This window comes from Sorex fumeus, unplaced genomic scaffold (assembly GCF_029834395.1).
Source record: "Sorex fumeus unplaced genomic scaffold, SorFum_2.1 ptg000094l, whole genome shotgun sequence".
NCBI lineage: Eukaryota > Metazoa > Chordata > Mammalia > Eulipotyphla > Soricidae > Sorex > Sorex fumeus.
Genome location: NW_026606151.1, coordinates 10,473,580 through 10,498,268, shown reverse-complemented (window position 1 = coordinate 10,498,268; position 24,689 = coordinate 10,473,580). Strand labels below are relative to the sequence as shown.

At 50.4% G+C, this 24,689-nt stretch overlaps 1 protein-coding gene across 2 annotated transcripts in view; it reads left to right on the top strand.

The window, feature by feature from the left end:
- The first annotated feature begins 259 nt into the window (after positions 1 to 259).
- The window catches only part of KIF13A (kinesin family member 13A), a 215,353-nt gene continuing 190,923 nt past the window's right edge, over positions 260 to 24,689 (top strand). For both annotated transcript variants that reach the window (XM_056132384.1, XM_056132383.1), the window contains exons 1-2: positions 260 to 428; positions 934 to 1,024. In XM_056132384.1, coding sequence (XP_055988359.1) covers positions 374 to 428; positions 934 to 1,024 — 146 coding nt within the window. In that variant the 5' untranslated portion in view covers positions 260 to 373. The remainder of the gene's footprint in view (positions 429 to 933; positions 1,025 to 24,689) is intronic.

The window sequence follows — 24,689 nt, the reverse complement described above, 5'->3', positions numbered from 1 at the left end:
GCGGTCCGGCGGGCCCGGGGAGACCCGGGAGGCGGCGGCGGCAGCGGCGGCGGCGGCGCGGTCGGGTCGGGCCGGCCGGGCCGGGCCGGGGCGCGCGGAACATGGCGGCGCAGGGCCGGGGCGGCGGCGCGCTCGGCGGGGCTAGAGCGGCGCCAGCGTCCGGGCGCCCGCGCGGCCTCCGCCTCCCGCCGCCTCCCGCCGCCGCCGCCGCCGCCGCCGCCGCCGCCTCCGCCGCGCCGCGCCCCGCCCCGCCGCCCGCCCCTCCCCGGGCCCGGACGAGCCCCGCGTCGCGCCGCTTCCCCCGGGATGGCCCGCGCGCCTCGGCGCTGCCTGCACGAGCTCCCGGGCGGCGGCGGGGCGCGGGGCCGCCACCATGTCGGGCACCAAGGTAAAAGTTGCCGTCCGCGTCCGGCCCCTGAACCGGCGAGGTGAGCAGCCTTCCGCGCGGCGTCTCGGCCCCTTCCTCCCGCTCGGCGGCCGGCCGCCCCCGGGGACGCGCCGGGGGCTCCGAGGGCCGGGCCGGAGGCGGCGCCCGCCCCTGCCCGCCGGGGGCCGGCAGCTCCGGGCGGGCGCCCCGGCCGCCGCCTCCCCGCGGGCCGCGGGGGCGCGGGGCTGGGCTGGGCTGGGCCCGGGGTGGGGGGCGCGGGGTGGGGGGGGCGCGGGGCTGGGGCGTGGCACGGGGACACAGGGTCGCAGGGTCGCAGGGTCGCCGGGCTGGGGCGCTGGGGCTGGACGCTGGGGCGCGGGGCTTCGGGCACTGCCCTGGGCGCGGGGCGCGGGGCTTCGGGCACGGCACTGGGCGCGGGGCGCGGGGCGCGGCGGGCTGGGCGCGCGGATGCTCCACTCGGCCACCTTCCCGGCTCACTCCCACCCCTCGACCCCCGCTCCACACCCCACCCCAATTTTTTTTTTTTTAAATTTGTGGCTTTTCAGAACTGGAACTGAACACCAAGTGCGTGGTGGAGATGGAAGGGAATCAAACGGTCCTGCACCCGCCTCCTTCCAATACCAAACAGGGAGAAAGGTAAAACACGGGCACCGAGAGGGCGGGCAGGCGGGGGGACGGGGGGTCGGGTCCGTCGGGCTCCTGGCTAAGTTTGAGCCCGGAAAGAGGGGAGGGCTCGCTAGCATCCTCCCACCCCCATCCCAAGGTCCCCGCCGAAACCCACGTTCCCCCACCCCTCATTGTTACGAGCGACGCTTTCAAGTTTGTTGCCTGTTCCTGGGTGAAGCGGCTGCAAGTCCAAGTTCTCCTCCCACTGCGCCACCCCCCTCCGGGTCCCCTCCCATCCTGGGTGGCATTTAGGCAGGGCCCCTGGCACAGGCTTGGCGGCCTCCAGACCAGGAGGAGGTCCCGCTGGGTTCCCTTCATGAGTCCCGCGGCCACATTTTACAGATGAGAAAACTGACTCTCTCAAAACCTAGCCCCTCAGTGCGCTTTGCACCGTTGAGCTTCAAGTAGCTAGAACTGTTTTGGGGGAGGAACTTTTTGTGTCAGTCGAGGGGCGGGCGACAGTCGCTCCCCCCTCCCCCTCCGACTTTAAGAAAGCAGAGAAAACAGTTTTATACGATGCAAGTTCAGGTTTGGATCAGTCGAAATTTTTGTTGTTGATGGTGCGCCTGGAGAGAATGCATGCAATGCAATGTGTGAATTTTCATTTTTAAGGAAACAAAAGTCGCACGGGAGTTGTGTAGGCATTGGGCGGATGTTTAAAAGGGGGCTCCTTTTACTGGAGGGCAACAGATTTGCATTTGAAAAGTGGTAACTGTTGGAGCCTTATTAATTCTGTTCTATGGGAAAATGCCCTAAAATAATTAGAATATTTGGCATTTTTCGAGTAAGCCCCCCACCCCCAAACATAGGGTCGGAATTCATTAAACAGAGCAATGCGGAAACTTGTAAAAATAGAGAAGAGTGTGTGTGTGTGTGTGTGTGTGTGTGTGTGTGTGTGTGTGTGTGTGTGGAGGGGGGGGAGAAACCCGGGAGATTTCACTAAATTAAGACCACTTGGAAATGAGCATGTGGGTGTGTTTGTAAAAGTCACCTGTTGATTGATGCACTGCAATTTAGTGGTTAAAAAAAACTTTCAGAGATTTCACTGGAAACTCTCAATTTGGACTTGTTGCTTTATTAAGGAAGCACATGCTTTCATTTTTGTAATCATGCAGTATTATCACACACAGTTTTGCTAAATTGGGAAGAAAGGATTATCAGTAGGTAAGAGTGGGGATTTTTTTTTTTGTGAAGGTCAAATATTTTTATCCAGTTTGCGAATATGAATATTCCATTACCTGCTGCAATTTTTTTTTAAATGTAGGAGTACTGCTGTTTATTCAGCCACAGATTAAGCTGATTGAAGCAGGTATGATGAACTCCACATTACTTTTTTAAATTTTAATTTTTTCAAAATTCCTTAATTTTTCATAAGGTTGTTCACAATGATTGTTTACTGTCAATATTTGACCACCACCAATCCCACCACCATTGCACCTTCCCATCACTATTACTTTAATTTTCCCACCACCACCCCAGCCTGCCCTTTAGAAGATGCAAAATAATTTCTTTTGTATTGCTTGCCATGAATAGTATGAAGTGTCACGTGATGGGGGGGGGCTGAGCTCCTGGATTTCTAAAATCTGTAAATATTTGGGGTGGGAGGACCTGATGCTGATTCTTAGGGGCATCAGGTGTCAGTAATAAGTCAAAAGCTACATTGGATACTTTGCAGTACTGGCTGCCTTCTGTAAATGTGTCCTGTAAGAATTGGATAAATGATTGCATCTAGTAAATGTCCCCTGGAAATGTATCTAATGCTTTAGATACATTTTAAATTGTTCTAGTATTTTAGATACATTTGTTGCACGGCAGTCATATATGTTAGGGTAATAGTCAATACATCCGGTAAAATATGGATGGATGCCTGCATGGCCAAGGTTTTTACCCCCCCAACACAATCTAAGCCTGTGAGGTCACTTTCAAGTCCAGTGCACAGGTGGCAAATTCTCACTCTGATTTATAGCTTTTGCTTCCCTTTTTCCTTGATGGTTTGGCCCCTGCTCGTTCACCATAAGGAGCTTCTACTGTTTGCTACTACTTAATGAAATGGAGCTTTGTCATTTGTGGAGCGAAGCAGATTTAATTTTGTGGAATTTGGAAAGAAATGAGAGCAGGAGGCAGTTGGTGAGAAATTGTAAATAACCGGTTGATCATTTTTCAGGGCTTCAGTCACCCATCGGGAGCCTTAAACGTTTGGAGGGCGATCGAAGGATTTATCCTTCTGCTTGCTTGTTGGAGTTTCCCTTTATCTGGAGTTTTAAGAGTAGCGCCAAGGGCCTCTGTTGACAGATAGGATTCTTTGAGCGTTGGAAGGGCCCTTCCCATGGCATTCTGCCTGTTCTTTCCTTTTGCAGAAAGAATCAACAGGATGGGGGCTATTTGTAGGTGAGGGTTACCCTTTTTGCAGTGATGGAGACACCAAATGCATTTTGATTTTCATTATGCAGCTGGGTTTCATATTTCTTCCCCAGACTTTCCCTTAAAGAGATAGCTGGTTTAAAAATAGAAACAAATAGTCCCTGGGGCTCTGGGTTGATTAATTGCAACAGTGCTTCCATTTGTGTTTGCAGTTCATTTTGACCATTTGTTTGGGGATAGAGCGCAGGGCAAGATGACAATATTATTTCTTGGAATATTATTATACCTCGGATGTCTGAGGTTTGACATGGCAGAGGGCTGTAAGTGGATTTTGGCAAACCTGTGTCAAGTTGAAAATTAGGATTTTTTTTTCTTCTGAAAACTCCCTGAAATTGCCTTAATAGAAATTTTAAAGTGAGGGGCCGGAGAGATAGTATAGTGGGTAGGGCCCTTGCCTTGCACATGGCCAACCCGGGTTCAGTCCCTGGCATTCCATATGGTGTCACGAGCATGCCAGGAGTAAACCCTGAGCATCGACGGTGTGGCCCCCAAACCAAAATAAATAAATAAATAAGAAAATTTTAGTGACTGGGGTGTGAGGGGGGAACTTTTCAGTCACTTAAGTTAAAAGGGCTTTGATTTCTGGGAGAAGGAACAGACAGGCTTAGCTTTCAATTTTTTCCTCTTTTAAGGAATCAAAGCTATGTCTGCATTTTGATGACTGAAAGATCATGAGGCTCCTGAAATGCTAAGATTCTATTTAATCTTCTAAGCCCTGTGTGACATACCACAGAACTCCAGGTTAATAGTTCACGTGTGTACTGGTTGCTGCTGTGAAAGGTGTAGATGTATCGGAATTTGGCTCTTAAAATACCATTGCACTGCCACACGGGAAGTTCAGAGATTCAGGCCACGTGGATATCATGCTTAGCTCAGGGGTTCAAAGATATAACTGTGAACCAGGAATCTTTGCCAGAGACTCTGACATTTGGAAGCTGTGAGGAGAAAATGAAGCGCCGTTTGCAGTAGATGGTGTAGATGGTACTTCTGCCCTCACTTGTACCATGTTCCTTGCTAATTGCCTGGCTCCTCCCCATGTTCCTTGACTTCCTTTGTGTTGCAGCCTCTGAAGGGCACATGGCTCATAGCTGGTGTGGGCCCTTGGTAAGAGGGATGGGGCTTTGGGAAGCAAGGACTCCAAGTGACCCAGACACGTGGCCACCTGCAGACAGGCACTTGAAAGGACCCTGTGGGCCCTCAGGGCTTGTTTGCAGACCTGGAGGAAATCTTTTGTCGAAGAAAGTGAAAGCATACCTGTGACAAACTCCTTCGGGGTAATTGTGGGTGTGCCAGCAGGCTTCCAGGATAGGGTGTAGAGTGAGGGCGAAAGGGAATAAGAACCTTTACTTGGGGGCTGGAATGATAGCGCAGTGGGTAGGGTGGTTGCCTTGCACACGGCTACCCAGGTTCGATTCCCAGCATCCTAATATGGTTCCCTGAGTAAGTTCCCATCACCAGGAGTAAGTCCTGACTGCAGAGCCAGGAGTAACCCCTGTGCATGGCGGGGTGTGACTCAAAAAGCAAAACAACAACAAAAAACAAAAACAAACAAACAAAAAACCCTTTACTTGGTCAGAATGGGCAGTAGTTTAAAAAGCGGGGTTTTTAACAGATACGTAATGAAGTCTTCCTTTCAATTTTCCTTGGCCCCTGCCCACACCTCTCCAAAAACCAGAAGTAGCTACTGCACTCATTCATTTCTCGTGTCAGATGGACACACAGAAACACTCCTGAACAAAAGCAGATGCTTTTGGGGGGCCCTGAGGGAAGAGGGGGGCCGCGCCTGGTGGTGCTCAGGCCTTCTGGCTCTGTGCTCAGAGATGACTTGTGGTCATACTTGGGGAACCAGATGTGGTACCAGGGATAAAACCAGGATCAGCTGTGGGCAAGGCAGGCGTGCCTTAACCCTTAATCTCTCCAGCCAAGTTTTTGTTCTAGATTCTTGTATGGAAAAGAATTGTAGGGTAAACATCTAATGCAGTATTCATGTATATCCTACTAAGTTAACAGAAAAAATGGGTCAAGTTTGGGCCCTCAGAGAAGAACATCAAAGTTGTAGCCTCTTGCCTGGTTTTTCCTTTCTGCAAAGTGTGTGTGCGTGTGTGTGGGGGGGGGGAATCTTGTAAAATATTGAAAGTGGAGGATGGTGCTGTCCCCAGTTGTACATGGTCTCTGGTGCATGCATTGCATGTTGGAACTTTTAGTTTCCAGACTGTGTTTAGAAATAGTTTCTTCTGTTTAAGTGTTTTTGTGCACCAGAAAATTGAAAATTAGTCAGAGTGACAACTTAAAAAGGTCACTTAAGAAGTGGAAGTACGACACATTATAAAATTATTTGGGTGACTGAATTCTATGCTGTTTTTGGGTGTGTGCTGTTAGTCTGTTTTGGACTCGCGTATTAGAGTTGCTCATTAAAAGCACCGAGGATTTAGGCTTTACTGGTATAGGAGTGAACTTGCATGAACTTGTATCTGCATGACCGTCCTTCATTCGCCATGTAAAATAAAGAACATTTTCATTAGCTGTTACATTTTCTGTTTTAAAAATCAAGGTACACTTGAAAACAAGACTAAATGTAATTATGAATACAGTGTAGGTTAGAGCTGGGATTTTGACACTGCATATGAACTCTGTGTGTGTGTGTGTGTGTGTGTGTGTGTGTGTGTGTGAAGGTTTCGTGAAAAACTCAAACCGCCCAGTGGCACTGTTAATCACTCTCCCTTCTGTTGGCATTGATTTTTAGAAATGGAGATTGTGACTTAATTGAATTGATTTCACAGCATACGAATGGGCCACAGATTTATAATTTGAAAAACCTTTATTGGCAGGTGGTCGGTGACTTGACATGCGCACACATGTATATACTTTTTGAAGTTAATGAACATGAAGTGTAAAGTGGTTTTATAATTTAAAGAGGTCATGTTAAAATTTTTTTTTTACTTCTTTCCATATGGGCAACCATGAATAATGGTTTTAGCTCTTCCTTTCTTTCCTTCCTTCTGTTTTTTGTTTTGTTTTTGTTTTGTTTTGTTTTGGGGGGCCACACCTGGTGCTGGTCAGGGGTTACCAGTCCTGACTCTGCACTCAGAGATCACTTCTGACAATGCTCAGTGCGCCATGTGGGATGGCAGGAGATGGACCCTGGCTTGGCCGCATGGAAGGCAAGTGTCCTAACCTTGTCTTCTGTGCAATGTTTTTGGCCCTTAACTCTCCTGCTCTCTCTCTCTTTCTTCTACCCTTCTTCGTCCTCCCCTTTCCTCTCTTTTGGGTGATGCCCAGTGGTGCTGGGGCGACTCCAGGCTCTGTGCTTACCGATCATTCCAGAGCAGTAGGATCTGCTGTATGCAAGGCTGGAACGTAACACCTCCTCTGTCATGAGTGCTCGCTCTCTCTCTGGCGTACTCCGTGTTTCTGACTAAGCTGCTGGTGGTGCTCCATTTTCGATTTTCCTTTGCTTCCTTTGTTCTCTCTCTGCACCTGATCCTAGCACCCCCCCTCCCAATTCTTCAGGCTCCTCACTTCCCCTTTGTAGTCCTATAGTGAGTTTGGATGTGTCAATATTTAATGTTTACTTAATTTATAGGACCATAGCACCCAGTTGTTGCGCCGTGCGCCTTCTCTGATCTCTTTTCCTTTCCTGCAGAACTTTCTGTTCTCCCTTGCGTTAACAGTTGTTTCTGTTCTTTCCTTGGCCTTTAATTTGCTGCTTTACTGTGTGTGTGTCGTCGTTCGGGTCCGTGGAGCAGATGTTTAGATGACTCCCCGCAGTTGCCCGAAACTGCAGCTAGTGGCTCAGCCTTCTGTGTAGACGATGGTTTTGTTTTCCTATACATATATTTATAATACAGCTTAACTTAAAAAAGGAGGCACCGTAAGAGAGGAACGACTAGTCATAAAATAGGAGAACTTTATTTTTTTTAATTTTTTTTTATTTTTTGCTTTTTGGGTCACACCCGGCGATGCGCAGGGGTTTCTCCTGGCTCTGCACTCAGGAATTATCCCTGGCGGTGCTCATGGGACCCTATGGGATGCTGGGAATTGAACCCGGGTCGGCTGCGTGCAAGGCAAACTCCCTACCCACTGTGCTATTGCTCCAGCCCAAAATAGGGGACCTTTAACAAAGCCCTGTAATGAAGATTAAGTGCCCGTGGCTCTCCCAGAATAGCCTGTTGCGGGTGACCTGGGAGACCTGGGCGACCTTGGTGACTTCTCTGCTGGGTGGGAAGCCAAGTGGCTGCCAGTGGAGGTGCCGGAACTGACTCTAATAAAGCATTATCTGTGCCACTGTCAGTTTCCTCTCTCGACATTCACCCAGACCCGGTGATGCTCAGGGCTTACTCCTGGCTCTGCACTCAGGGATCACCCCTGGTGGTGCTTGGGGGACCCTGTGGGATGCCGGGGATCGAACCCAGGTCGGCCACGTTGCAAGGCAAATGCAGAACCCGCTGTACTATCACTCCATGCCCACCCTTGATTTCTTCTGGCGTGGCGTTTCTGCTCGATGTTACTCTATGACCCGGCAGCCTTTTTGGCCAGGAGAATCTGGGATTTCCCGGTTGTGGCGCGGATGTGCGTCACCTCACTGCTGTGGGACATTCTTGTCTTTTTTGTCCCTTTTTTCTTTCTTGATTTATGACTTCAGTTCTGTGCAACATCTCTTTTGAGGCTCCATGAAAAAGGGCGCTGAGGAAGACAAGTTTTGAAACCGGAAAAATAGGTTGGTTCTGCCCATACTCGCTCACGCCCATCCATGCCTTTTTGTTTATTTGGGGCCACTCCTGGCTCTGCGTCCTGGGGTCACTCCTGGTGGTGCCTTACCTGCTGTACTGTCTCTCCAGACCCACTTGAGCGTCCTTTTTTTTTTTTAATCTTCCAAGAAGTCGGCTGAAAAGTTCAAAGTCCTTTGGATTTCTGATTTGGGGGATATGACCTAATTTTTTCTCCTCTGTAAAATACTCTTTTCTTCTCCCTCCTCTTTCCCTTCCTTCTTTTCTCACTCCTTCCCTCTCTCCCTCCATAATGAACCTGTAAACCTGGTGACCTTAGGTCCTTTAGCTCTGAAGAACAGTTATTGAGTTAACTTAGTAACAGATTCTCCTCATTATTTATTTTGTTCTTTGTTCTTTGTCCTTTCACTTATTAGGACTTGGGGTGTCCTGAACTGGTCATTAATTATTCTATGTTCCTTACTGCTTTTCATCGTGTGTGTGTGTGTGTGTGTGTGTATGTGTGTGCTATCTGTCCTCCGGTTGAGTTCTGTTTCATCTTTCAAATTTTTTTTTTTTTTTTGCTGTAATTACTTTTGATAATGGGCCAAGCCCAGTGGCACTCAGTGGCTCCCAGGTCACTCATGGGTGTGTTGGTAGGGGCTATGTGGTATCTGGATCAACCCATATGTCTGGCCTGCTGAGACTGTGCGCAGCCCACTGGGCTCTCTCTGTGGCCCCCGGCTCTAAGGTCATTAATCTGGGAGTTCTTTTGTTTAGTTCTTGATTTTAACAAATAGCTCCTTTCTTCTTTCTTGAGCGTGGTATTTCCCTCTTTCTGGGCACATTAATGATAGTTTCCTCCTACTCAGCGTCTCCGTCTTCCCAAAGTGAATTGTCTTGTGTGTCTGTGTTGGTCTGTTTTCCATGGGAAGGACTTTTCTCAAAAGTGTAGCTGCTGCAGACTCAGAACTATCTATGGTTTATCTTAGTGTCTCTGTCTCCATTCAAGAATGCCCTGTGCACAGAAAGTGTTTAGTAAATTAATTGTTCTCTCTCTCTCTCTCTCAGTCTTCTTCTCTCTGTCTCTGTCTCTCTCTCTGTCTCTCTCTCTCTTTCTTTCTCAAGGCTGGGGACATAGTTCAGTGGCGGAGCAGTTGCAATGTGTGTATGAGGCCATGGGTTCCATCTCTGGCTCCTCAAAAAGTAAAATAAAACAGAAAATCATGGCAAGCTTATGCTAGACAGCTTTCCTTTTTCTTTCATTCTTTCCTTCTGTGTTTGGGCCACACCTGCTCAGGGGTCACCCATGGAATATGTGTGGAACCATATTAAGGTGCCAGGGGTGAAACTAAGTTGCAGGCAAGGCAAGCACTCTCTCTCCAACCCCAGATAGCCTTTCCTTTCTTTTCTTTTCTTTTCTTTTCTTTTCTTTCTTTTTATTTATTTATTTTGTGTGGGGGGCTTCCCCAGCAATGCTCAGGGCTTGCTCCTGGCTCTGCTCTCAGGAATCACTCCTGAGTGATTGAAGAACCATATGGGATGCTGGGGATTGAACTTGACTGTGTGCAGGGCAAGCGCCCTCCCCGCTGTCCTGTTGCTTCGACCCTGCCCCAGATAGCTTTTCTGTGTAACTTCCAATGATCTCAACCAAAAAAATAGTCTCCCCCCTCCCCCATATGAAGATGTAAGTTAACAATTTCCTTTTCTCTGTGGAGCCTGAGGAGGCCTCGATTTGAAGGTGGCCGCCCTAGTCCAGCTTACCGTCTTCCAGATGGAAGCAGCTCGAGTGGGAAAGGATGGAGGGCGGGCTCTAGGACACAGCTGGAGCCAGGGCAGCACCAGGGGCCACCCAGACTGCCCCCCCCGGCTCATCACTCTGCAGATCCTGTGATGGATGCGCCCCAGGGAACACTACCATGCAACCGGCACAGACGAGGGTGGCCAGGTTTGGGTCTGAAGCCTGAACTGTGGTCCCCAGGCCTCCCAGGTGGAGAAACAGGCTTGGGCCCCACAGCAGATGCTGGAGATCATCCTTCCCTCAGGGCCTGACTCAAGGCAAAAGCAGTGAAGAGAAGCTTCCGGCTTCTCTTCCCTGGCCAGGGAATGGGAGATGGACCATTTGTAGGGGGAGGCTTGGTTTTGCTTTCTGAGGCTTTGCTTTCACACTATTACACACCTGGGCACAGAAAGTCCCTGTTATCATTCCACAGGTTGACCTGCAAACACGTAGGCTGGGTTTTATGGGGCTTGCAGGCATTCACTTTGAGAAAGAAGAATTTGCACACAGGATTACCATCAAAAACACATATGGCATGAAACGAAACTGAACATGGCTTATTTTTTTAAAAAAATTATTTATTTTTTATTTTTGGATCATACCTGGTGATGCTCAGGGGTTACTCCTGGCTTTGCACTCAGGATTTCCTCCTGGCGGTGCTTGGGGGACCATATGGGATGCTGGGAATCGAACCCGGGTCGGCCGCGTGCAAGGCAACTGCCCTCCCCGCTGTGCTATTGCTCCAGCCCCTGAACCTGGCTTATTAAACATGACTGCGAGTCAGTTTCTCGGTTGCTTTTGGTCCACACCTGACTCTGCAGGGGCCATGCCTGATGGTGTCAGGATGTGGACAGTGGACAGCGGTCACAGTCACAGCCACAGGCTTGACACACCCTTTAACCTTTGCTCCCTCTCTCCAGCCCTAGATCTGTAATTTTTAACAGTGGCTGCAGGCAAAAAAAAATCAAGGGCTAAATGTATGCAGTAAGCACAGTGGAACTTAATGCAGTCACACACCCAGATGAGAGGATGCACCCCGCCCCCAACCCCCCCACTTCTGACCTTCCCAGTTGAGGTCGCGGGCACAGGGTTATGGAGGGGAAACGTTTTCGATGAGAGCTTCTTAACCTTTCCCTACTTGCCACCCCTTTCGCCTGGGTGAGCGCTGTCTCCAACTACTTTTGATGCATTACTTATTTGATTTTGAATTCATTTTTGGTCTTTATGTGTTCCAGAAATCTTTTATGGTTGCCTTTTTTTTTTTCCTTTTGCTCTCCACTTCTTTGCAGTCTGCAGCTTGAGAAGGTCGGGACTAGATAAGCTGTGAGGTATTTTTAAGCTCTGAAATGAAGGACCAGCCTAACTACTTAAATGCAGACTTGAGTCACTTGCAGTCAGGAGGTGCCATTTAAGTAGGTACCATTTAAGGGGCGACACTTGTTATCAGTGTGGTGTGTTGTAACGACTCGACTCTCAGTGAGCCTGTTGGGAGAACGAGGGCGGGCCAGGGTCACTGGGTCACTGCTTTGGGAGGACTGTTTCACTGCCATGGCTGATGTGAGGATTGGAGGTGTCAAGTGAAAGAAACCAGCCACATGGCACCGGATCTGCACATGACCACCCTTGGACCCACACCCATGCCCTGAGCTGCCACCTCAACTCTGGGTCACAGCTTTTGCCTGGGTCTGCACTGTAGTACTGTAGCACTGTCTTCCCGTTGTTCATTGATTTGCTCGAGCGGGCACTAGTAACATCTCCATCGTGAGACTTGTCGCTACTGTTTTTGGCATATTGAATACGCCATGAGGGAGCTTGCCAGGCTCTGCTGTGCGGGCGGGATACTCTCAGTAGCTTGCCGGGCTCTCCGAGAGGGATGGAGGAATCGAACCCAGGTCAGCCACATGCAAGGCAAACACCCTACCCGCTTGGGTTTGCAGGGTCTTGTAAATTGTCTGCTTCACACCTTCCAAAAGCTCTCATCGCTTCCTGTTGTGTGTCCGGGACAGACTAGAGTTGTAAGCTCTGCGTCAGAGACGTCCAGCTATTTTTTTTTTTTTGAAAAGAAAGGTTTAGATGTCTGTACGGGTGTCTCAGAGTGGTGGAGAAATGACGTTTTGAGGGTGTTGGCCTGAAGTTTGTTCCTATGGGCTGGGTGCAATCTTAGGAACCTACAGTTAAGCCCCCGGCTCTCCCTCTGACTGAAAGCCGAGCTCTTGAGGGCCAGCCGCCTTGAGGGGACTGTGTGGTGGTGAGGTTCTTCTAGAAGAGGCAGTAGGAGGGAAACTGGAGCTTGCGGGCCCCATGGTGGGGAGAGGTTCCAAGCCGAGCCTGGGGTGTTCCTTTTAGACAGTGCACGGGAAGGAAGCCCTTGAGGAAAGGGAAGCTGACACTTAGCCTGGGGCTATTTGCGTTGTCTTGGGGAGACACTCCCTGGATTGTGCACCCACTAGGAAGCCCCCCCCCCAACCTCCCACCCCTTAGTTTCTTGAATCTCAGAGAAAAGTCGCAAAGGGCAGAGGTTGTCAAAGGGCACCAAGAGCCCGGCATTCAGTTGCCGGTATTCAAAGGACATCTGTCCCCAAGTTGGGAAGCACAGCCATGCGAGTTCCGGCCTGTGATTTGCTGGGACGCTTGTCAGCTCAGCCCGCTGTGGTCCCAGCAGGAAGAATTACAGCGAGCAGCCCCGCGGTAGCTGCCCATTTCCAAATTGGATAACAAACTGTTAGGGTTTTTTTTTTTCTCCCCTGTTTTGCTTGGCTTTTTTGTTCCCTATCCTTAACTACTTCTATTTATATAGTTAATTAAAGTTTAGTGTTCCCGATACAAATTGTAACAGGGAATGGTAACATTATTACATTGAGAAAGAGCCTTCAAATTACTCCTTTCCAGGGTGCTGTTTTGAATAAGTAGGGAGGAGTGTGGTAGGGAAAGCTTATCAAGATAATGGTGTTAAATTTGAGCAGCCTTATCCAGTTTTAAGCATCTGCTTTTCGCATCTAGAGTTACAGTGGAAATAGGTAACATTAGCATGGTAATGGTACCTTTAACTGGCTTTTTTTTTTTTAAAGCCTTGTCTCCTGGCTGGCTTTGATGACTTAGAATAGTTTTCCTTCCTCTGGTGACAACCTCATCTGCATTTCTGTGATGAATTATACATTGGAAATAATTTCCTCATCTGTGAGAGAAGAAAACTGGGGCCTGGAGGAAGAACGCAGGGGCTTACAACACCTGCGTGGCAGCTTATAGTCGTGAGTTCAAATCCCCGGGGTGGCCTCCAGCGCACCACCCTGGAAGCTCTGCCTTATGTGGTCCCTGCCACCACCCATGGCAGGAAGGACCATGGGGACCCCAAAGGGATACACCGCCCATGCAGGAAGTGTGGGCGCGTCAGGACCCCCTGGGGCCTCTGTTGTGGGCACTGCAGGGATCCCTGGCCAGCACTGCAGCCATGACTTGCGGGCCTCAAAAGAAGAGAGTAGGGGCTGGAGTGATACCACAGCGGGTAGTGCGTTTGCCTTGCACGCGGCTGACCCAGGTTCAATTCCCAGCATCCCATATGGTCCCCTGAGCACTGCCAGGAGTGATTCCTGAGTGCAAAGCCAGGAGTAATCCCTGAGCATCGCTGGGTGTGACCTAAAAAGCAAAAAAGAAAAAGAAGAAGAAAAAGAAGAAGAAGAGAGTTTGTGAGCACCGCGCCGGGCATGCGTGCAGGTGTGCCACCCTGGGCATCTCGGCTGTAGTGACAGCCAGCACACAGTGCTGTCTGAAGAACTTTAGCAGTGTTTATAAGCATGATGGGGGGCTAAGACAGCAGCTCCTGGCAAAAGCAACAGGACCCCACCCTGCGGCACTGGTTGTGGTGGGACATGGTGGCATATAGTACCGGAAATTGGACCCCGTGCCTCACACATCCAGCAGATTGTTCTGCCACATGGACATCATGTCCCTGACACCTGAGGGACTTTCAATACCCAAACAAAACAGATCGTACAGAAAACAGGGTCCACGCAGATAAGAGCAGAGATGAAGGCCCAGTTCGAATGTCCGGCACCACAGGTGGTCCCTGAACCTTGGGTCAGTCCTGAGCACAGAGCTGAGAATAGCCCTTGAGCACCTTGCAAAAGAATAGCCCTTGTGCCAGGTCGTTATTTAATGCGTTTTTCTTTTTTCTAGAGAGAACTTCTAGCTAGCTCTGTCCTTTGGTTTCCAAACTGGAAAATCACTTTTTAAAAGTCAGTAAAAACAAATGTTTCCGTACACAGAGCTCCCACCTTTTTTTCCGTGTGCTTCCGAGTCTTGTCTGGGCACGGCTTGTATCTTGAGGCGTGTCTAATAAAGTGGCCATCATCTGAGCATCAGACTTGGAAGGACAGACTTAGCACAGGAACAGTGGGGGCATTTGGTTTGGGAAAACGCTATGCACCTTGGTCCCGCCTCCTTTGCTGGTCCCTGATGGAAATGCCTCCTCAGGTGGCATCTGGACGGTCTCGTGCGAGTCGGTGCTCCTGGTCTTCACTGTCAGACATTAGAGTTTGCAGCCTCTTGGACCCTTGGAGTCTTTGGCCCAGACGTAGCACTGTAGCACTGTCCTCTCGTTGTTCATCGATTTGCTTGAGCGGGCACCAGTAACATTTCCATTGTGAGACTTGTTGTTACCGTGTTTGGCATATCGAATATGCCACGGGGAACTTGCCAGGCTCTGCCGTGCGGGCGAGATACTCTCGGTAGCTTGCCGGGCTCTCTGAGAGGGGTGTTGGAATCGAACCCGGGTTGGCCACGTGCAAGGCTAATGCCCTACTTGCTGTGCTATGGCTCCAGCCCTATTAAAAATTGTTAAGGGATAGTTCTTTGGAGTGGGCTGGGCTCTTGCCTTGTGCACAGTAAATGTTTATTCCCTGGCACTGTATATGGTCCCTCAAGCCCCACCAGGAGTGAGCCCTGAGCACACTGGGGGTCACTCAGCCTCCCGTCCTCAAACCAGCTGGCTTACGGGGCTGGCGTTCTTGCCTTGTACGTGTAGGACCTCACATTCCAGCCCTCGCCTGGCCCCCGAACACCTCCAGCTGTGGTGATAGTGGTCGCTGACTTCACTGGGTGTGAGTAGTTCCATATTGTCGGGCTCACTGGGCATGAGCAGTGCCGTATTGTCAGGCTGTGGCCTTGACCTCTTCCTCCCCGTGGCTAGGCCAGGTAGCTCTGGAAGGGGTCCCAGACTCCCTGACCACTGCTTGGGAGGGTCCTCCCCCAAATGTTGAATAGATTGTTTATTTGTGTGTATAATTGAATTTTTGAATGACAGGCTACATTTTTTCTAATTTAATATATTAAAATTCTCTGCCATGTCCAGAAATTGACCTGAGGTGAAATTTGTATGATGTTACTAAAATTCTTTGGTTGTCTTTTTCAAGCCGCAGTCAGCTGTGCTCAAGGGCTACTCCTGGCTCAAGGTTTGGAGGTCCCTTCTGTGGACCATGTGATATGGAGGATTGAGACTTCCTACACACTATTGAACTGTCTCTCCTGCCCCAGAACTTACATTTTTATAAGTTTTATAGATTATCTTTTTTGTTTGTTTGTTTGTTTGATTTTCTTTAGATTTGGGGCCACTCCCAGTTCAGTGCTCAGGGGATATTCCTGGTAGAGCAGAGAGATTAAACCTGGGCTTCCCTCATGCAGAGTGTGTGCTCCAGCCTTTAGAGTCAGCTGGTGTGTGCTCCCTGGCCCCACCAGTTGAAACTTTCAGTGAAAGGAATCCTTCCTTTGCCTTTTGTGGTGTTCCTGTGGCCATCAGTCGGCTGGGAATCACTGGTTGTGTGGAACATGAAGCAGTGACAGAATAGTTCTGCACTGACAGGATGGTGGGGCAGTGACAGCATGGTGCAGCAGTGACAGGATGGTGTAACAGTGACAGAATGATGTGGCACTAGCAGAATGGTGCAACATGGCGAGGCAGTGACAGGTTGGTGAGGCAGTGACAGGATGATAGGATAGTATGGTACTTGTAGGATGATGCAGCAGTGACAGGATGGTGGGCTCTGACAAGGGGGCAGCTCAGAGTGCTGATGTTTGGCTCTGTAGCTTCCTGGCTGTGTAGCCCCGGGCCAGCCCCTCGCCCTCTGTGCCTGGTTCTCCTGCAGGGAGTGGGCTAATAAAAGTCTCGCCTCTCGGGGACATGAGGATTGGGACGCGAGTGGCCAGGCCATATTCTCAGTGCTGGTGATATCCCCCATTTTTTTTTTTTTGCTTTTTGGGTCACACCCGGAGATGCACAGGGGTTACTCCTGACTCTGCACTCAGGAGTTACTCCTGGCGGTGCTCAGGGGACCCTATGGGATGCTGGGAATCGAACCCGGGTTGGCTGCGTGCAAGGCAAATGCCCTACCTGCTGTGCTATCTCTCCAGCCTCGATGCCCCCAATTTTGCTTCTGTGTGACTCTTGAAGCTCTTTGACGTAGAATGTGGGTTTTGGTTAATACTTCACAAGGGCAGTAATAGGAGGACATCTCTGTGCTCTTCTTCATTAGTTTCTTCTTTCTTTTTCTTTTTTATTTAGTGGTTCTCAGTAGTGCTGAGGGGCCCTGAGGTTCCAAGTGGCATTGGCACCCCAGGTGACACACGGACTGTCTAGTTCAGTGGTTGGCCTGCAGGTGTGAGGTGCTGGGAGCCTCCAGGGTTGTGCCCAGTGGTGCCCAGGGCAGTGGGCAGTGTGGCACTTAACCCGGGGCCTAATGCACACCCAGCCTGTGTGGCAGCCTTCATCTCTGTCTCCCGCCCCTTAGGTTTTTTGCTTTGAGGATTGCGAATTTTCTAGTTATTTTAAGTAAATGTGGGCACTGCTGCGCTATGGTTCTTAAGAACTCCTTGTACATGGTGGGTTTTTTTTTTTTTTTTTTGGTGGGAGGAGTGGTCAATGCTCAGGGCTGATTCCTGGCGTTGTGTTTGGGTGTTACTCCTGGCGGTGCCCGGGAACCAGTGACCTCCCCCACCTCGGAACAGAGGCTTCTAAGAATAAATAAATAAATAAATGGTATTATTTCATGGGCACATTAAGCAGACATATTTTGGCAGTTTCATAGAAACATTCTAATTTCTTTTGCATTTATAGCAATTTTCTTACATTTTGTTCCTCCAAAATTTTAATTCTGCCAGACTAAGTGCATGCGTGTCTCTCGCCAGTGGGAGAGTGGTAGAACCCTTTCAGAAAGTTTTAGTTGATTGGGGTTGGAGCGATAGCACAGTGGGTAGAGCATTTACCTTGCACACAGCCAACCTGGGTTCGATTCCCAGCATCCCATATGGTTCCCTGAGCAGGAGTAATTCCTGAGTGAAGAGCCAGGAGTAACCCCTGTGCATCGCCAAAAAAAAAGAAAAAAAAAGAAAAAGAAAGTTTTAGTTGATCTAGTTTCATATGTAACACAAACAAGAACAGAAAGTTTGAAATACACATGTCAAGGAGGAAGGGAAGGAGAAGGTCTGACAGGAAGGGATGAGAAGGGTGTGGCTCACTTTCCCTTTTGTCTCTGCCTGTGAAGCTTCTCAACATTCTTGGCTGCCTGCTGTGTCGCTGGGAGGGGCTGCCTGGGTTTCCATCACCTGTCCCTCTGCCTCTCTGCCCTCAGCTCTGCTCCCCAGTTCTGGCTGGTAGATATATCCCTCCCCCACGCCCCCCCTCCCCCATACCCCACCCTGAGGTCAGAGGAGGGAGAGTGAAGGGAAGGAGAACACTTGGGTTCGAACATCTTGGTGGATCTGGAAACAGCCGGAGCACGAAGCGGGGACCACATGCGCTCACCCTCACTGCTGAACTGCTGCAATGTTTTTTTTTTCTTTGAAGCCACAGAGCCTGTGGTTTCTGTGTGGTGCTGGGTGCTTCTTTGGGGCCCCCAGGCTGGAGCGGGGAGACAGAAGGGCAGGCTGAACCAGGGTTGTTGGGGCAGGAGGGGGGCAGGGGTAGGGGCAGGCCATGGCTCCTGGGAGCAGCTGGAGCATCCTGGATGCAGACATGCCTAAGGATGCCAGCATGGGCGGGGAGGGCTTGGGGGGTCGCCGCACCTGTGGAGCAGGTCAGAAGCCAGGAAGCTGACCAGAAGCCTCAGCAAGAGCATGGCCAGGCCAGCTGTGGAGCAGGTGACCCAAGGGGTCAGGCTCAGCTGTTCCAGCCCGAGAACGTTGTCCAGGAGCTGCAGGGGCACATGCCCCCTGAAAGGACCTCCTCACACTCCCCTCGGCCAGTCTAGTTGGGCTGGAGGGGCCTTGTGGCCCAGGGCAGGTGGCAGACATCCCAGGCATGTGTCCTTAAGGGTGGTACCGAGCTACAGGGAACCTTGGGTCTCAGGTGCTGAGAGAGGCAATCTCAGGCTGCTTCAGTGTCCCAGGGGCCCGGGCGGGTGGTCAGATCCGTCACACTGGGGGCCGTGGGCTTCACTTCACAAGCACGCTTTCAAACATGGAGCTGTGGAACCTTTAATCCTTTGCCTGGGGCTGGAGCCGTAGTCCAGCGGGTAGGGCATTGGCCTTGCATGCAGCAAACCCCGGTTAAATTCCCGGCACCCCCTATGATTCCCCTGAGCCCCACCAGGAGTGATTCCTGAGTGTAGAGCCAGGAGGAACCCCTGAGTATTACTGGATGTGACCCAAAAAGCCAAGAAAAATATAAAATCCTTTGCCCATTCTCTCCCTGTTCTGGTCATGGTGGTGATGGCCATGGGCCACACACACCCCTGGACCATGTGGGAATGGGAATGTGTGGCCTTTCGGCTGTCAGGCGTGTGCATACACTTGCCGTCGGTCACGCATTCTGGCCGGTCACTCCTGCTTCTTTTCACTGTGGTGCTTGTCGAGATCAGACCACAGACCTGCCAGGATCGCCCTGGGCTCAGTTAGGGTACCCGAGATTTGACCTCATTTTTTTACATTTGCCAGGAGTGCATGGGGTGGGGGCCGGTGGGTAGCATCTGGTGTTGCTCAGGGCTACTCCTGGTTCTGTCCTGGGGGTCAGTCCCAGGGGTACTCAGGGACTTTAACCTGCAGGGGATCAAACACTGGCCACCTGCATGCCAAGCATGTGTGCTGGCCATTATTTCACTTGGCCCCAGGATGACATGCTTGGCCCCACAATATCCCTCTGGCTGGCAGGCAGTTCTAACAGTTCTGTCTATTCGTACTGAGTGAGTTCTGTGAGCTGCAGTGCTGTTAATAATGATTTTTCAGGGCTGGAGCAATAGCACAGTGGAGAGGGCATTTGCCTTGCACACGGCCAACCCAGGTTCGATTCCCAGCATCCCATATGGTCCCCCAAGCACCACCAGGAGTAATTCCTGAGTGCATGAGTCAGGAGTAACCACTGTGCGTTGCCAGGAGTGACCCGAAGAACAAAAAAAAAAAAAAAGATTTCTCATGCATATGATTCCAACAGCACATCTATGACCAGTGTACCCACCGCCCTCACCCAGGGATGCCAGTGCCCACTCTTTCTGCTTCCCCAAACCCATCAGTTGTGTGGTTCATTCTCCCATTGTGTTGCCTTTGGTTGCTGCCTTGCTGTGTATTGTTAAGTCCCACATATAAGGGGCCGGAGAGTAGTACAGTGAGGAAGGCTCTTGCTTTGCATGTGGCCAGCCTAAGTTCGAGGTCTGGCATCCCATATGGTCCCCTAAGCACCGCCAGGAGTGTTTCCTGAGTGCAGAGCCAGGAGTAACCTCTGAGCACTACCGGATGTGGTCCCCTAAAAAAAAAAGTTCCACATATGAGAAAGAGTATTCTGTATCTGTCCCTTTCTGACTGACTTCACTCAGCCTGATGCTTTCTAGTTCCTTCTGTGTTGCTGCAAATTGCTGGTTTTAGTCTTTCTGAGGGGTGGAGCGATAGCACAGTGGTAGGACGTTTGCCTTGCTCATGGCCGGCTGGCCTGACCAAGCAGGTTCGATTCCTCCACCCCTTTTGGAGAGCCTGGCAAGCTACAGAGAGTATCTTTGCCCACACGGCAAAGCCTGACAAGCTACCCATGACGTATCCAATATGCCAAACACAGTAACAACAAGTCTCACAATGAAGGCGTTACTGGGTCCGCTCTAACAAGTCGATGAACAACTGGAGGACAATGCAGTGCTAAAGTCTTTCTGAGAGCTGTGTGGTATTCCGTTGGGTATATGGACTACAACTTTTTGATCCATCTGTCTGGAGTTGGGCATTTGGTTGTTTCTGTATCTGGCCTGTTGTTCTAGGAGCAGGGTGCAGTTTATGGGTGCAGTTTCAAACATGGAACTGTTGGCCCTATAATCCCTTTTGCACATATCCCTTGGAAGTAATTTTTTTTTCTCTTTGGGTCACACCTGGCGATGCACAGGGGTTACTCCTGGCTCTGCACTCAGGAATTACCCCTGGCGGTGCTTGGGGAACAATATGGGATGCTGGGAATCGAACCTGAATCGGCCACGCGCAAGGCAAACGCCCTACCCGCTGTGCTATTATTGCTCCAGCCCTGTTTTGTTTTATTGAGTACAGATGCTAAGAAGGGTTACCACGCTGGATTGTATGCTAGTTTTCTTCCCGGTGTTTGGAGAGATGTCCTTTCCTTATTGCTTTCCCTAGAGACTGAGCCAGTGAGCATCGCCCCAACATTAGCCGAGGGACCCATTCACACCTCAGCCCCAGCACCACTGGCTGTTTCGAGGTGTTTTGGTGTGTGCCCTTCTCCCTGGTGTTGCATTGAACAGGTCCAGTGCAGCGTTTGTCTTCTCAGTCTAGATCCTGGACGCCCTGAGTGTTGGGGGCAGAAGGCTCCCCTGCGCCGTCAGGGTTGTGCCTTGGTACACATGCTGAGTAGAAGCATCATGTGACTGGAAATGGGGCCCTGTACAGAGGCAGAGTGGCGCAGAGGCCCAGCAGAGCGCCCAGCATAGCTTGCTGGTAGGCGTTTGCCTGAGCGGCTGTGACTCAGCTCTCCATACCCTGTGGAGTTGGGGGGTAACAGGAGCGGGGTATTGGGGGAGAAGAGTTGGACTGAGTTCTCTGTTCTCGCACGCAAAATGGACCAGGCAGGGTTTGACCCACCCAAGCTGTTTCTTCCTAACTAGCCTCTCCTGCCCGTGCTCACCCGGTGATGCTGGGGCACTGGCAGGGTCTGTGCTGGGCGCCTTGCCATCCCATGTCGTGGCAGCTTCTTCTTGCTGGTCCCTGGGGTGCTGTGTCATTAGCATGTCCCAGGCTGCCCTTGGGAGAGCTGTGGAGTCATGAGAAGCCAGAGTTAAGGCACGCTGTGGGGCCTTTACATGGGGCAGAGAGTAATGCTCCTGTTTTCTAGATGTCTGAACAGATTTTGTTTCGTTTTGTTTTTGTGTGGCCTCTCCTGGCCGTGCTCAGGGCTCACTGCTTATAACTCTGTCTCACTCCTGGCTTCGCACACAGGGGTCACTCCTGGTGTGCATGTGGGACTGTAGACTGTGCTGGGGATTGAACCCAGGTTGGCTGCATCAAGGTCCATGCCCTCCCCACTGTACCCTCTCGCCGGCCCTGAAGTATTTCTAACTAAACCATGGTGGACTTAATAGGTTCTGGTTGGTTTGTTTGTTTTGCAGTGTCAGGGACTGAACCCAAGGCCTCACAGGCAATGCACGTGCTCAGCCATCAAGCCCCATCCCTGGCCCTTGATTTCAAAACATTTTTAAAAATCAAGACTCTGTAGCTGTCAAGGACCAGGAATATTGCCCTGCCTCATGAGCTGGGGGAGAAGGCAGCTGGAATAGAGAAAGGATCACTAAGACAATGATGATTGGAGGAATTGTTCGGGATGGGAGATGTCTGCTGAAAGTAGATAAAGGACCAAACGTGATAGCCTCTCAGTTCTATATTGCAAACTATAAAGCCCAGAATTAGAGAGTATGGGGGAAATTGTCTGCCATGGAGGCAGGGAAAGGGTTGGAAAGGGGAGGGGGAGATACTAGGGACATTGGTGGTGGAGTACGTGCACTGTTGGAGGGATGGGTGCTTGATCATTGTTTGATTGAAACTCAAACACGAAAGCTTATAACTGTGTCTCACGGTGATTCAATTAAAAAAAAAATACTGTGTAGCTGTTCAGAGCTGGAGAAATAGCTTAGGGACAGCATGGATGCCTGCGTTTGATCCTTGTCTCCTCAAAGTAAACCCCCCCCCCCCCACCCATTTCCCGTCCAGGCTTCATTAAGTAAAGCCATCACTGACTCCAGTTAAGAAGCACTTTGGCATCCCTGAGTGTCAGTGGACAGGAATGAGCCCCAGGCCTCTGGCCGTTGTTGGCTGGGGAACCACAACAGGCGGACCATAGAAGCTCTGAGGCAGCTCAGCAGCTACCCCAGGGCGGAGCAAACAAGCGCTCACCTGTGGGCAGAGGAAGGGGGGGGCAGGGGGGATGCTCATGGCAGTTTCTGGTGTCTCTGGGGGAAAGCAAACCCACAGCAGGCTGGAGTGGACCATTCTCCACTCTCCACCGCAGTCTCGGTTTTCTCAGCTGTGGCAAGTGGAGTTTTCCAGCAGCTAAGCGAGCTGGGGAAGGGCTCCAGCTCTCTCTCCTCCTCGTTTGTTGATACTGTTTCTTATTTGTTTCAGTTTGAAAGGACCGCACCCAGAGGTGCTCAGGGTTGACTCCTGGCTCTGCGCTCAGCAGTTCCTCCTGGGGATGCTTGGGGCACCGTATGGAGTACTGGAGACTGAGCCTGGGTTCGCAGTATGCGACGTTAGCACCCTCTCTGCCGTGTTTTCTCTCCAGCCCTCTTGTCTAGTTCCCTCCTCTTCCTGCATTGCTTATATTGTTATATCATTATCTTGGGCTTTAAAACTTTTCATTTTTGGGGGGCATTTTGGGTCACACCCAGCAATGCTCAGGGGTTACTCCTGGCTCTGCACTCAGGAATTACTCCTGGCAGTGCTGGGGGACCATATGGGATCCTGGGAATCGAACCCAGGTTGGCTGCATGCAAGGCCAACACCCTACCCGCTGTGCTATCATTCCAGCCCTGGGTTTAAAACTTTTTAAGAGGCTGGAGCAAGAGTAGTACAGCGGGTAGGGCATTTGCTATGCATGCGGCCGACCCGGGTTTGATTCCCAACATCTCATATGGTCCCCCGAGCACCGCCAGGAGTAACTCCTGAGTGCAGAACCAGGAATAACCCCAGAACATCGCCAGGTGCGACCAAAGAAGAAAAAAAAATTACTAGGAGGCCACTCCAATCTCTGTACTCGGGATTGAGTTATAAAACAATATTCTCCATTTATTAAGTTACCTCTGCAGCCTGGATAACTTACTCCTTCAAGTTATGAAGACAGAGCACCTGTAGATTACCTCTGGGCATACCATTATCTAAAGCTGTAGACCTCTGATTTCAGCTTAGTGTCAGCCCGCAGTCAAAGGTCTCTCATTGGCCTTTTCCCTCTTTGGTTTGCCTTCTCTTCAGTCTCTGCCCGCCCCCACCACGCCCCACCCCTGTTTCCTCCTCTTTTCCCCCAGAAGGTGTTTAGCAGCAGAAGAAGTGGTCTGCCAGAATTTCCCACGATCATATTTAGGCTTTCCCACCCTGATGGATAGAAGCAGTTTCAGGAGCACTGATTTCAGAGTCTAGGCTCCCTGGATGTGAATTTTGGTACCCGTGTTTTCTTGCTGTGTGGATTTCTGTTTTGTATTTGGAGGTGCTTCTGTCTGACTGGGGACCACCAGAACTGCACCTGGTGGGGCTGGGCACTGGAGGCCATGCACGCCAGCCCTGTGGCCCGTTAAAGCTGACCCCCTCTTGGCTTTCACCGCGCCCAGTACTTGGTCTTACCGTGTCTGCATTTCCAACGCTGTGTAAACTAGACAGTGTCTTCTTTGGCGCTTTGATTATTCTTAGAATAATTCCCAGTTCCCAGTAAATAACCAATTTGGAAGCTTGGACCTACTTCTTCGTGCTCAGGGAGGGGCTGAGGCTAAGAGCAGCCGTGCTGAGAATCCTCGGCATTGCCAGCAATGGGGAGTGCTCCCGGAGCCTGTCTGGTTGGAACCGGAAGATGAATCCTCCTCTCTTCCCTTTCTCGTCCGTGCCCCCAGCGCCTTGTCTTGACTGACGATGCGGGATCTTCCCAAGCGTGTCCTTAAGCATCTCTGGAATCGTACTTGCTCACTGGAATAAAAATATGTTCCCGGCTCTTGAATACTTACTATTTCGAGATATAAATCCATTTATGGAAGAGACAAATTGTAGCGGGTACGCCGGGTCATTTTTTTTATGTTACTTTAGGCCACCTTAGAGAATTAACAATACACAAATTTATGAGTTGACATGGATAAATTTCACTTTGATCTTACCTTTGTCCTACTCGCTACCTATTTACAAGGTTGTGAGGGGTTTTTAAAAAAAAACTTTTTGGCCCCAACATGCACTTCTTTTAAACTTTGATAAACTTATGTCTTTTTTTCTCTTAATCTAAAATTATGAATAAAGATGATGTTGTCTATCACCCTAAGATAAACTGAAAATAACAACCCAGACTCTATCAACCCAGCCAGTAAAGCATCGGGTTAAGGAATAGGCTTTCCACCAGCGTCGGCCCCAGTGACTGTGCTCTGGAAGCATGTCACTAATGAAGCATGGCTAGGTTACTTAGCTTTGAGTCACTCGTAATCATTTTTTTCCTTCCTGCTTCTATAAAGGGAATGGAACTTTTGACTCAGTACGAGCTCTGTGAGATTTTGTAAGGACCCGAGAGCCCATTTCT